The following is a 12744-nucleotide window of genomic DNA, read 5'->3' as shown; positions in this document are numbered from 1 at the left end:
GGTCTTCTAGGTCTTGTTGCAGAGAGGTTCATTCCGACAGCACATAATTTGCATTCTTGTCCCGTGAGAGAAGAGGTTCATAGATGGGCACATGTTCTCACACCCTTGAACCATGAACTGGAGTTTTCCACCTGAAAGGAGAAAAGTCAGAGGGGCATTAACAGAAAGCTGCTTTTCCCAACCTTACTCTTTATCCGTGGTCCCCAGTGTCTCCATGCAGGGTTACCAGGACTTCTGTGTGCTTATTTTCCTATTCCTTTCCTCTTGTCTGCTTTCTTTACCAGCTGCCCATTCCTGTTGTTTATGCTTTCATTTTCTTCCTCTCATGGTAAAATTTCATCAAGCTCACTATTTTCTCTTGACCATGTTACACTTGCAATTATCCTTCACTACAAGCCTAGCGAGCTGGTAGCATCCTTAACTTTCTTCTCATTCACATCTGAACCCCAGCTACTCAGAATTTAAACTTTTCACTCTAGTTGCACTAGAAAAATTCTCTTAGTCAGATTCCATAACCATTTCTTAAGCCTCCCCCTACCATTTCTGCATGAAGTTGGTACTGTTTCCCCCTTTCTTCTGTCAAGGTTTCTCCCAATTTTCTGTCTTCTATTTCTTTGAGTCCAGTTATCTCTACTGACCCAAGTCAAATCCCCTTTCCATGCAGACAGTACAACTAAAATTTCCCTGTCCCAAATGGAAGTGTATTTGCTTTCCTGACTAAACTTACTCTGCTTTTGAGAGTCTTAGATGATTTTGCTTTGGTCAATCAACATTTCTTTGTTTTCTTCTACTCCTCTACTTGCTAAACGCGAAAGAACTTGGCTGTGTTTCCTGTCTACATCTTCTATCACTGATTTGGCTTTGGTTATTTGTTTTTGGCATGTCTCTGCACAGTGACTGAATCAGTAGTTCTCTTCATTTCTGGTATTTCATTGGTACAAGACAAACATTAGAATTTTTATTTAGTGTTTTTTAACGTGTGTGTGTGTGTGTGTGTGTGTGTGTGTGTGTGTGTGTGTGTGTGTGTGTGTGAAGGTCAGAGGACAACTGGTAAGAGTCGTTCCTCCCCTGCCATGTGTGTTGCTGTTATATAACTCATGTTATTAGGCTTGGTGGCTAAGCACCTTTACTGACTGAGCCATCTTGCAGGTTCTGAACATTAGGATTTGAAAAAGCTGCTTGAGTGATTCTAATGTGTCACCCAAACTGGGTACACTAATGGATTTTACAAGTTCTTTCTTGAAAGAAGACCCTCTCCTTTCCAGACTTAGCTGTTTTCCTTTACCTGTGCTTTGCCCTCTTTCTTTACACATGGTTTTTTGTGTAGCCTCCCAGGAACTGAGAGAAGACTTTGCCTCGCCACTTTTCTCTGTAATTTTCTTCTGTTAGACCACAGCCTCTCTGTACACTTTGTATGTGATGTATCTTTCTGAAAGGCTTGAAGTTTGTGTTGATGTTTATTCAATGATGGTTAAATGTACAATTATAGAAATACAGGGAGAACAGTCAGATAAACCAGAGCCAGGCTGTGTGGTTCCAGGAATGGAAGTAACCAAGATCCCTTGTTTGGAGATAAGTACTAAGTGTTGAGGAAATGTGAGATTATACACTGCTTTGTTACCCTGTGCACATAGGTCTAGAGACAGTTGTTGGTTAGTTTATTCAGGGTCTACTAAATGCCTACCATTTCTTATACATTGTGCAGTGTCCTAAGAAGATATAGTCATGAACAAACTAGACAGTTCTGAGTATAGTCAGTATGTAAGTAGCTTAAGGAACAACTTAAAGGTTTCATTATTCCAAAGAAAACCTCTTTTCAGTTTCCTTTTACCCACCCCACAAGAGCCTGTGAGTACCTAGAATCTCAATCCTTGAAGTCTTCTGAATCCCCCATTTCATTGATCCCTACTGCCTGCCCCAGCCCCCACCCCCCATTTTTATTTAAAATATGGTTGATGTGCTCTCTGGCAAGCTTATCCCAGGTGGTTTCTACAACCTTCAAAGATCTTCTTTAGCATGCACTGCTGGGAATTTTGGGTGGTGCATACTCCTTCTCCACGAAGACATTTTCCATCGTCGTTCATATAAGCACATGTGTGGCAGTTTATTGCTGCCCCTGCAATTTGAGAAAAGGCTGATGAGATTTCCCCGACAGACCACTTAGTTGAGTTGGGGAGTGGGAGTTGAAAAAGGTAAACTTATTTCTTAGTTCTTTCGGGCAGTGCTGGGGATTGAACCTCTAGGGCCTCAGGCAAGTGCTCTGCCACTGAGCTACAACTCCAGTCCCTCCCACCCTCTTAACTTCTCCCTCTCCTTTTGGTTTTTGAAAACAAGTCCTTGCTTAATTGCCCAGTGATGGGATTAAAAGTGTGGACTGCTGTGTTCTGAATCAGAATTCCCCTTTCTGAATCAGAATACTTTTACTTCGTTGTAATCTTTATTACTGACGAATACTAAATTTATCTGAGCGATTTTAACTCTAGTCTATATCCCATTGGCTTCTTAAATTTGTAAGTAAATGCCCTGCCGCATTTTATTTCATAAGAGAAAATTTAGGTAACTGAACCTCTGTCATACTCTCATGCGCCCCAAGACAAACACACTTGGGGCTAGTTTAACTAATCTCTCTCCCTCCTTCCTTCTTCCCACCACCCTTCCCTCCCTCCCTCCCTCCTCCCCTCCCTCACCTCTCCCTCCTTCTTCCCTCCTTCCCTTCTTCCTTCCCTCTCCCTTTTCCCTCTCCCCTCCTCCCTCCCTCCCCTCCTTCCACACTCTCCCTTCTTCCTTCCTCCCTCCTTCTTTCTCTCCCTTCCCTCCCTTCCTTTCTCCCTCCCCTCTCCTCCCTCCCTCCCTCTTCCTCCCTCCATTCCCTCTCCCTCCTCCCCTCCCTTCCTCTTTCCCTCGTGTGTGTGTGTGTGTGTGTGTGTGTGTGTGTGTGTGTGTGTGTGTGTGAGAAGGTTTGAGTATTTAGTCCAACTGACCTCATAGTCATACCAACCCGGCCTTTGCTTCCCAAGTAGTGAAATAACAGACACGAACCAGGCAGTTTCTATTTTCAGACTTACCTTGATCAGTGACAACATTCTGAATGCTTCTGCATCCTTATGCTATCTCTAGTGCTAAACTCTAGTGAGAAGCATAAAGAATCAGAGAAGCTTCAAGCAGACCTGAATTTAATTTACTACTTTCTAGAAATGTGGCTGACATTGGGATAATAGTTTCACTTTAGCTTACTCATCTAGACATTTGGAATAATAAATACATTTGGGTGAAATGAAATATTTTATCTGATAATAATTGAAACATAAAACTTTAGATTTTTTTTTTTCTACTGTGAATGGGGCATATATAGAGATCAGAGGACAATTGGAAGTCAGCTCCCTTCTACAATGTGAGCCTTGGTTATTGAACTCAGTTTGTCAAAGCTTGGCTGCAGCTGTAACCATTGAGCCATCTTTCTGATCCTTCATTAAGTTCTTATGAAAAATGAGTCTAATAGTACTTTATATTGAAGTTATTTTTCTTAAAAGAGGCTTCTCCAAATCGTGTTCCATTTAGGGCTACATGGACCTGGAAAATATTTCCTGATACTGTGATCTTCAACAGAGCCATTTGTGACATATCAATGATTCTTTTACACTGCTTCTCAAAAATTGAGTCCCTGATATGCCCCCCTCCTCCTTCCTTCTCCCCTCCCCTTCCTCTGTCCCCCTCTCTTCTCTTCCCTATTGAAGACAGGGTGTTGCTCGGTTGCCTAGGTTTCCCTGAAACTGAGACCCAGATTGGCCTCAGCCTCTAGTCACAAACCCTTCCATTGCACTTACCTGAAGATGAGCTTGGAAATGGTGTACTCATAGCCTCATTCTTTTCACCTGAAGCCTCGCTAGCAACCTGTTCCACTTCCTCAGGCTTTTCACCTGAAACTTGTTCGGCTGAAGACGTTTCTGAAGCTGCTTCACTTGACTGTTCTGCAGGCTCGCCCGAAGTGTGCTCGCCCGAAGTGTGCTCGCCCGAAGTGTGCTCGCCCGTGATGTGCTCTCCTGTAATGTGCCCTCCTGTAATATGCTGGCCTGACATGTGCTCACCTGATATAAGTTCTGAAGACTGTTCTTCTGAAGTATGCTCACCTGAAGTGTGTTCACTTGATTCATGTTCGCTTGAACTATGATCAGTCAGAGCTTTCTCACCTGAAGGAGTTTCGTATAAAGCCTCGACGTCCGAAGGGTTTGCGAGTGAGAAATACTCACTTGAAAGTTGCTGAACAGAAGCTTGGCGGTCTACAGAGTCGAGCTCATCAGGCTGACCTGGAGGCGCTCCTAGGATGGAGAAGAGATAGAATGGCAAAGATGGAAGAGTGGGATCAAGCCTGAGCTCCTGTGGAGCCAGTGGGACTGCTGGGTTTCCTGGCTGGTCTACACGAGATAGTTTAGATGTTGGGGGAAGTCATCTGTACTCCAGATCAGGAAAGACAAGTGTTTGGAACTTTGGAGACCACTTCTGAGACTTAAAGACACAAGAAGTACACATGGGATTCTCATACCTAAGCACAAAAAGCACATGAAGGGAAATGAAATGTCCCTACCTAACAAAACTCGAATCAGAAATCAAAGACTCCTTCAGAAGTGAGTGTGATTGGAGTACATGAAGTGAAATTCCAAAATAATCAACAAAAATTTTATGTTGGAAAAAATAGACAAGAACAGGTTTCTAAGAGAAAACAACCAAACATGACAAATTAAAATAAAGTAAGATGAAGCAAAAAAAAAAAAAAAAAAAAAAATCCTTCCAAATCTCTGTGGGTGAGAGGTAAAAAGACTAGAAATAGGGAGGGAGAAGAGAGAAGGCAAATGGTCCTTTTCCTCCATAACACGGTCTGGGTATGAAATCCTGGCTGGCTTCAAACTGCAGAAATTCTCTCCTTCTGTACTGCTGGCACCAGTAGCTTTCCATGCTGAGTAATTTCATCCTAAATTGAGGTTAGCTTTTCTGGTTCTGGTGATAGGACGCAGTTTTACTCAAACAGTAGAAAACTTTAATCTTTGGCTAGGGTAAACTTTAAACTAGAAGATGACAGCACAAAATCAATCTATAAAAATTACTGGAAGGGATTTGAGTTGTGTTGGTAAAGTGCTGTCTCACCAGTCAGAAGTGTTGAAAGATGTGGGAGCCAGTGGGCCCTTTACCTGTATATCCATAACTAGGAGAGATTGGTTAGTATAGGAGTGCTTAGAGTTGCTTTTGCTTAGTTAACTCTTGATTCCAAGTCAAGTTGCTTTGGGTAACTAAGACTGGTCTTCCTTGAAGGGGGCAGAAATACCTTAAAAGAAGCCCCCCCCCCCATGTACATCTAGGGTTTGTGTTTAAAGAGAACACTTACCTCTGGCAGATCCAAGCAGATAAAGACACAGGAAGATTAACTCCTTCATTTTGATTTAGGAGAAGAGAGATCTCTAGTGTGGCACACTCAAGAGCTGAGAAGAGACTGAACAGCCACTCCCAGTGTTGAGTCAGAATCTCTAGGAATTCTAGAACTTGAGAAACAACTCATGTGTCCTCACAATGGGTTGTGACTCTCATGTCCTGTTCAGGCAGGCTGGCCTGTAACCCATGGGGATGCCACTAGTGAAGGGTAATGAGTATTTTCTGTGTGTAGGATAGTGTTAGAAGTAGCTTCAAAATCAAACAAACAAACAAAAAAAAATGTTACCAAAATGCACACAATCTCTTAGTAAAGTTTAAAAGGTAGCACTTTTGTTGTCAACAGTGAACTGTAGTGAGCTGGTTAGTTTGTTTGACTAAGCATTTCATGGCTCTGGTCTCTACTCTGGAAGACTGACTGATCTCTGCTGAGTACTGGTGGGTTTGAATTCAGACTGAAGTTAGTCCTGAGAGTGGAGGGCAGGAGGTGCCACAGGCTGAGTCTTTACACCTTAGAGGTCTTGGGTGGTCTTTCTCCCATGACCCCAACTTTGACTAGGCCATTGTAACATGTTTTCTCCCTTCCTATTTCAATTTAGGCATAATAATGATTTCTAGCTTCTAAAGTTTATACACCCTAACTTTTTAAATTTTCTGTAATACCATGCACTTCTGAGAATAGTCTACATATGTACCTGTAAAGGCATGGTTTATAGGAATCGTGGGCAACTCAATAAGAGTTAACACAGAATAGTATGATGATCAAGGGGTGGTTGAGAGTGATACCTTGACCTGTGATTTTATCTAGGAGCTAGCCAAGCTGAATAGATGTGGTGAGAATTCTATTTGCTATAAAACTAAAACTCAGGATGGCAGAGATCATCTAGCCACCATCTCATGCCCTTTCCTTTCCCCCGTTTTGGAGCCACTTTGTTTCATGTACCATTGAATGTTGGACCTAAAATTAGGTGTGTTTATTTCTAATTTTCTTTCCCCCATTGGACCTTGCCTGTCTCCTTCACCATTGTAGTCCTAGTACCTGCTAGCATGCTTGTTATATAATAGGTATATAGTAAATTTTCTGAGTGAAAGAATGAAAGACAGCTTTTCTGGATTATCTGTTTCATAGAGGAGTATCCATGGAGTGTAGCGCCCGCGCTACCATCTCTTCCATGAATCGGGCGAAGGCCTAGCAATTGAAATAAAGACAAGACTGCCGGTCATTCGTTCAATGGCAATGTCAGAATGCCAAATGCCGAATGCCATTTATTGAGGGGCAAGAACGGGCTTAAATACCGACTTATAGCACAGTGGAAAACTACAGGAATTTTTAGGCTTAGCTCCTCCCTGTGTTGTCACGAGGTATGGTTGTCACGAGGTGTGTGTCACGAGATGTGTTGTCACGGGAAGAGAATGGGCAAAGAGTTCTGGCCAACAGCTTCAGGCAAGCTCAAGGTGCCTTGGGGTCCTACAATGGAGAACTTCTAGACAGGCTAGCTTATAACCTGGAACATCTAAAGAAAATGGTTATTCTGAGGTCAAAGCATTTCTAAAGTAAATCAAGGAGGCATGTTATGTCTCATCTGTTTTTGTTCCAACTCTACAGAAGTAATGAGCTATGGAGAGTTACATTGAGTGGTCACTTAGGCTTTATAATATGCCCTACTTTCTTTGAGTTGGAAGTCTAAATTGGGATTCTTGAGCTTTAGACTAGACTCCTTTGAGAAAGGTGTGAAAGAACATATCAATAGCTCCGTTACTTCATGGGGAATAGTCTACTTGTATTGATAGAAACTGTAGAAATTAGTGAAGGAGCTATTAGTACTTTCCACCCGTTTTAAATTGTCAGCACTGCTCTTTGGTAATTAGCAGAATCTTCTGGGACATCCTTTCCCTCTCCCTTTCCTGCCTTTTAAGGTTGACTTCATAGCATTAATGTCCATGTCCTTCAGAATGGTTTTTCCTAGCCTCTACCCTGTGTCTAGCAGCCTGGTGCTTTAAAACCAACCTTATGCATTTAGGTGTACCATATACAGGGGGAAGACACATTGTGATGAAGAATTCACTTTGAAGTTTCAACTTAAGACAACCAGGAGTGTGCTAGTTCTTGACTCCTTCCATGACCGGCCCCATTTCATACTAAGAAGCTGATGTTCTAGTTTCTAAAGCCCCTAAATGGGTGGGAAAAAAGATCAGCCTTTCATGTCCTTGTAATGATGATAGTTGTAGCTCCCCCGCCTTTTTTTCCCACCAACATAATTCATGTTCATGTTACTCCTTTCCTGTTTAGAACAATAGCTTGCCCCCACCCCTCATCAGAGCATGTATTTGTTGCTGCTGTCAAAAGTCATGTTGGTAGTGCAAGCCTTTGGTCCCAGCACTTGGGAGGCAGAGGCAGGCTACAAAGTAATACAGAGAAACCCTGTCTCAAAAAACATAACAAAACAAAAAAACCTTAAAATTTTTATATGAGTGTTTTGCCAGCCAGGTGTGGTTGTGTATACCTCTAATCCTAGCACTTGTGTGTGTGTGTGTGTGTGTGTGTGTGTGTGTATGCAGATGTCTGTGAGATAGAGACCAGCCTGGTCTGCAAAGCTAGTTCCAGGATAGGAAACAAACCTTATCAAAAAGCTTGTAATTTTTTTTGGGGGGAGATTAACTATAAATATCCCAAAATTGGGAGGCTTTAGCTTATATAAAGAGAACTAATTGGGTCCAGGCTGTAAAGGACCCATTGGTTGAATACCTTATTAATAACTCTTAGATTTGTTGCTATTTTCTATTTTCCAGATTTTCTTTTTTTTAAAGACAATATAGGAGAATTCCAAGGACAGGTCCATTCTTCAATATGTTGAGCATTTAGTTGCCCCTATACTGTCGGAAACTGTCTTTGTAGGGCTACAACAAAACCAGTCAAGCAGCCCCAAGTTCTTACCTGAGTATGGGCGTATGGATGAGGGAAAGGCTAGCTATAGATGATAAAGAAAAGACAGAGACACAGAATAAAAGTCAGGAGGGGAGATTCAGTTAATAGTGAAATGCCACGAGTTTATTTTTCACTGCTCTTATAGACCTTAACCAAAAAGAGGAATGTGGTATCTATCATGTATGTGGAACAAACAGACTTTTCTTCCTCACTTATTCTAAGGGTTCAGTAACCACACCTCAGATTCAACTTCTCGTTCCCTATCCTTGAGGATCAGGAGTAGCCACACCTCAGACCAGGTCTGTTGTTATTTAGAATAAGACAGCCAAACACCCTACTATAGCCACACCTTTGACCTTTAGGTCTTACGACATGCTGAGGACAGCTTTGAACTCTGTCTTTGTGCAGCCATCTTTATGGGTACCGATACTGTACCAACTGTTCTAATACCTGTAATTTTGTTCGGGAAACACCAATTTCTGGAGCTCCTACATTCTATACCGATGCAAACAAATCAGGAAAGGCAGATTATAAGTCAGGAATCTTAAGTGGCTCAAAGCCCTTATGATTCTGTTCAAAAGTCAGAGTCATATGCTATTCTCATGGTATCAGATTTTTCAGAACCTCTTAACATAGTTACTGACTCTCAATATGCAGAAAGAGTTGTTTTACATATTGAAACTACTGAATTTATTCCAGATGATTCACAATTAATTTGTTATTCAACTATAACAAGTAATCAGAAATAGAAATCATCCCTTGTGTGTAACACATACCAGATCCTATATGATCTACCAGGCCCTGTAGCACAAGGTAATGATGAAATTGATCAGCTATTGGTTGGAAATGTGCTAGAAGCCTCAGAATTTCATAAGAAACACCACATTATACAGAGAAACCCTATTGAAACAAAACAGCCCTCAAAAAGTGTTTTGCACGCAGAGGGCTCTGGGGTCCTTTGGGTTTGAAAGTGCATCTGACACTGCTTCTCACTGGTTGATCTCACTAGTAAATTAAAGACCAAAGCTTGCAATAGTCTTAAAGGAGAAACAGATACATGTAATTTATTTTTATTGTGTTTTTGTTTTTCTGTATTTTTGAGATACTGTCTCATTATATAATCCAGGATGACCTTGAGCTCACTTTTCTCTTGCCTCAGACACTCCAGTGCTAGGGTTACAGACATCAATATAATATCAACCCTAGGAAGGGAATAACAGACTGGATATACATTTATTAGTGTTGTGAAGCTACATTTATTCATTATTTTCTTTTTCTAGTCTTGAAGTTAAAGCCCAGAGGGTTGAGCATGCTTAACAAGTAGTCTATCCTCTGAGCTTCAAGCTACTCAACTCTAAGGTGTGACACATGAAAGGAGTGAGTGCAAACTGATTTAGCTTATAGAAGGTAAAATCTCTGTTCTTGGGTATTAGTGACAAATCACTCAGATGTACCTATAGTTAATCAGAATATGTGGGTTGCTACAAAGGAAAACAGCTGTTTAAAAGTGTGACTTCTTGGCCTACCCATCAGACCCAATTTACTTGGTATGTCCAGTTTCTGTGTCTAGCTAATGACCTGAACCTCCCTCCCTTAAAAGGGAGATATGTCATTTGGTGAAGGGTCTGGTGCAGGGAGCACTAGGTCTAGGGTTAGAAGTAATATAAGACATATTGACATCTGGAGGATTGTTTATATTTTAATACTGAGTTGGAAGAATTACAGTTTTTTTTTTTTTTTCATTTCCCAGCTTCTTGAGTACTAGTGGGCCAGCCCTACTAACTCACATCTTTTGAGAAATTGGGTTGTTCCAGAGGAAAAATCCTTGAGAATTTGATATTTGATTAACCCCCAGAATCAGTTATTTGCCCATTCTGCTTGTTAGCTTGACCACTACCCCATCTCATCCCATCCCCAGTGGCTCTTCAAAGCAAGTATCCAATGGGAACACATATCTGAGAATCACTACACAGTTAAGGAGAGTCTCCAACGTAACAGAATCCAAAACACAGAATCAGTATCACAAACAGGTTAAAAGATCTGCAAATACTGTGTTCTTTGTATGATTTCTAACTACAAGAGATAAAAAAGAGGCTCTGAAAAATTTCCAGAGCAGATCAGGAAAAAAGTAACAGAGGAAAGTGGGCAGGGAATAGCTTTTAGAAAACTTTTGGGAAGGCTTTAAACCAAATTTCTTTAATCAATTTAATTAGAAAAGAGAATAGTGATCTTTTCAGAAAAGCAAACTCTCAAAACGAATGGGTTTGTGTATTAAGAGGGCCACCCCAGCACTTGGGAGGCAGAGGCAGGTGGATCTCTTGTAGACCAGTTTGTTCTTGTTCACAGGCAGCAGCACAGCCTCAGGAATCAATCGCATCCACAGGGAGTCAAGGCTTTCTTCTGCTGTGTAACAACTGATCACACACTTAGCCACCTCAGATAATGCCCAGTTATCTCTCAGCTCTGCAGGCCATAAGTAAGGCTTGACTAGATTTTGTTTTCTGCCTGTGAAATCAAAACAAAGATGCCCAGGAATATAGCACCAGGGTAAATGACCAGAAAATTAACTTGGGAGGAAGGAAAAGATTGTGATCATCATGTACCTGAGGCCACACACCCATCCCTCACCAGTTCTGGTTTCAGAAGAGGTTGTAGGCATGAGTAACATCTCCTTGGAGCATAAGGAGGTCTTGCTGTTTGTTCAAACTCCATTCGTCAGTTTCTACAGGATGGTGTTCTAAATGACTGCCTGATTACTCACCTTCATTTTAATATTTTATCCCCTCTCAGCAAATGGAGGATAAGAGAGATTAAATATCCTGTCCAGAATTGCAAAGTGAATGAAGGATAGCTGTGAAACTATATACAAAATCAGAGCTGACTTCAGAGCCTAAAGTGTTTTCTTGTTTGTATCTCTTTTTTAGTTAAGCCCTGTGTCCTCCTAAATGTTACTGGGATTTCACTCTTGCCACCCCTGTGGTCTTAGGTAAATCATACAGAACATGTTTTGTTTTTTTTTTTTTTTTTTTTTTTTTTTATAAAGAATCTATTAGAGACCCAAGTGAGAGGTAGCCTCAAGAAATGTGGGTGGGATGACTTAGAAGGGCTCTTGCTAAGGAAAGCATTGCAACAATGGATAATTGCCAAAGGGACCCTTGTGTCAGTTTACGTGTTTAGTCCACTTTGTACTGTTGTCTAAAGTCTCTGGATTCCTTGCTTTGAACTTCTCCATTAACATTTTATGTGTCCTGGGATTGAACCCAAGGCTTTGTGCTTGCTAGAAAGGCACTTGCCATCAGGAGGCAGAGGCAGGCTGATCTCTGTGAGTTTGAGGCCAGTCTTGTCTACAAAGTGAATTTAAGGACAGCTGGGATTGTTATAGTCAGAGAAACCCTGTCTTGAACACTCCCTCCCCCCCCCCAAAGAAATCCTCAAACTAAGGAAAATGTGGAATAATGGATTAAGTCCTTGGGACTAAATCACTGCCAACAAAGGTCACTGCTATCAAAGCTAACATTTAACATTTGAGAATTGATGAACTTTCATAATAGCAGAACCAATAGCAACTCATGACTACCTGACCAGCATTAAAGGAGACAAAGGAATTCTACACAGGAAGGAGGAAGATGACAACAATCTTAGGAAGGAATACATTTTACGAGAGGGATAGATAAATTAGAAATAATCTTTGTCTTAGGGTTTCTAATTCCCAACACCATGAACCAAAAGCAAGTTGGGGAAGAAAGGTTTTATTTGGCTTACACTTCCAATATTGGTTTTCATTTAGAAGGAAGTCAGGATAGGACCTCAAACAGGGCAGGAACCTAGAAGCAGGAGCTGATGCAGAGGCCATGGAGGGGTGCTGCTTACTGGCTTGCTTCCCTAACCCTGGCTCACACATAACAAAACAAAACGTAAAGATCAGAAATTCTATACCAGGAAAGTTTGGAGATTTGTACCAAACCTTTAGTAAGTGTGGAGGTATAAGTTTTACATACAAAAAGCAGTAGCATATAAAAAACAGTAGCAGGGCTAGCAAGATGGCTCCGCAGGTAAAGGTGCTTTCCACCAAACCTAAAGACCCGAGTTTAATAATTCCTGAAACCTTCATGGTTGAAGGAGAGAACTGACTCCTACAAATTGTTTTCTGACTTCCATACATGTGTCTGGGTACAAACACACACACACACACACACACACACACACACATGCTCTGTAGACTAGGCTGGCCTTTAACTCAGAGATCTTCCTGCCTCTGTCCTGAGTGCTGGAATTAATGGCATGTGCCACCACCACCTGGTTCTGGGAAGGCTGGGTTTCCACATGTGGAAAGATTAAACTAGATCCCTATCATCCTGTAGAAAAGTCAATTACAAAATAAATCAATAACCTGAAATTTT

The 12744-nt window shown here is 41.4% G+C and overlaps 1 protein-coding gene across 3 annotated transcripts; it reads right to left on the bottom strand.

The window, feature by feature from the left end:
- On the bottom strand, positions 1 to 5531 carry LOC127231350 (acrosomal protein SP-10). 3 transcript variants are annotated; one of them, XM_051196892.1, is made up of 5 exons: positions 5378 to 5531; positions 4128 to 4316; positions 3825 to 4055; positions 1997 to 2116; positions 1 to 131 (listed from the first exon to the last, which is right to left on the bottom strand). In XM_051196892.1, exons 1-5 carry the CDS (start codon positions 5424 to 5426, stop codon positions 7 to 9), a joined length of 714 nt encoding a protein of 237 aa, XP_051052849.1. In that variant the 5' UTR covers positions 5427 to 5531; the 3' UTR covers positions 1 to 6. The 3 variants fall into 3 exon arrangements, with proteins under 3 accessions (XP_051052849.1, XP_051052850.1, XP_051052848.1); XM_051196893.1 differs by having other exon boundaries at positions 3825 to 4040; positions 5378 to 5530; XM_051196891.1 differs by having other exon boundaries at positions 3825 to 4316.
- Positions 5532 to 12744: the final 7213 nt, after the last annotated feature.

This window comes from Phodopus roborovskii, unplaced genomic scaffold, assembly GCF_943737965.1.
Source record: "Phodopus roborovskii unplaced genomic scaffold, PHOROB, whole genome shotgun sequence".
Lineage (NCBI taxonomy): Eukaryota > Metazoa > Chordata > Mammalia > Rodentia > Cricetidae > Phodopus > Phodopus roborovskii.
The sequence above is the reverse complement of the archived record's forward strand: the minus strand, read 5'-3'. Positions and strand labels throughout refer to the sequence as shown.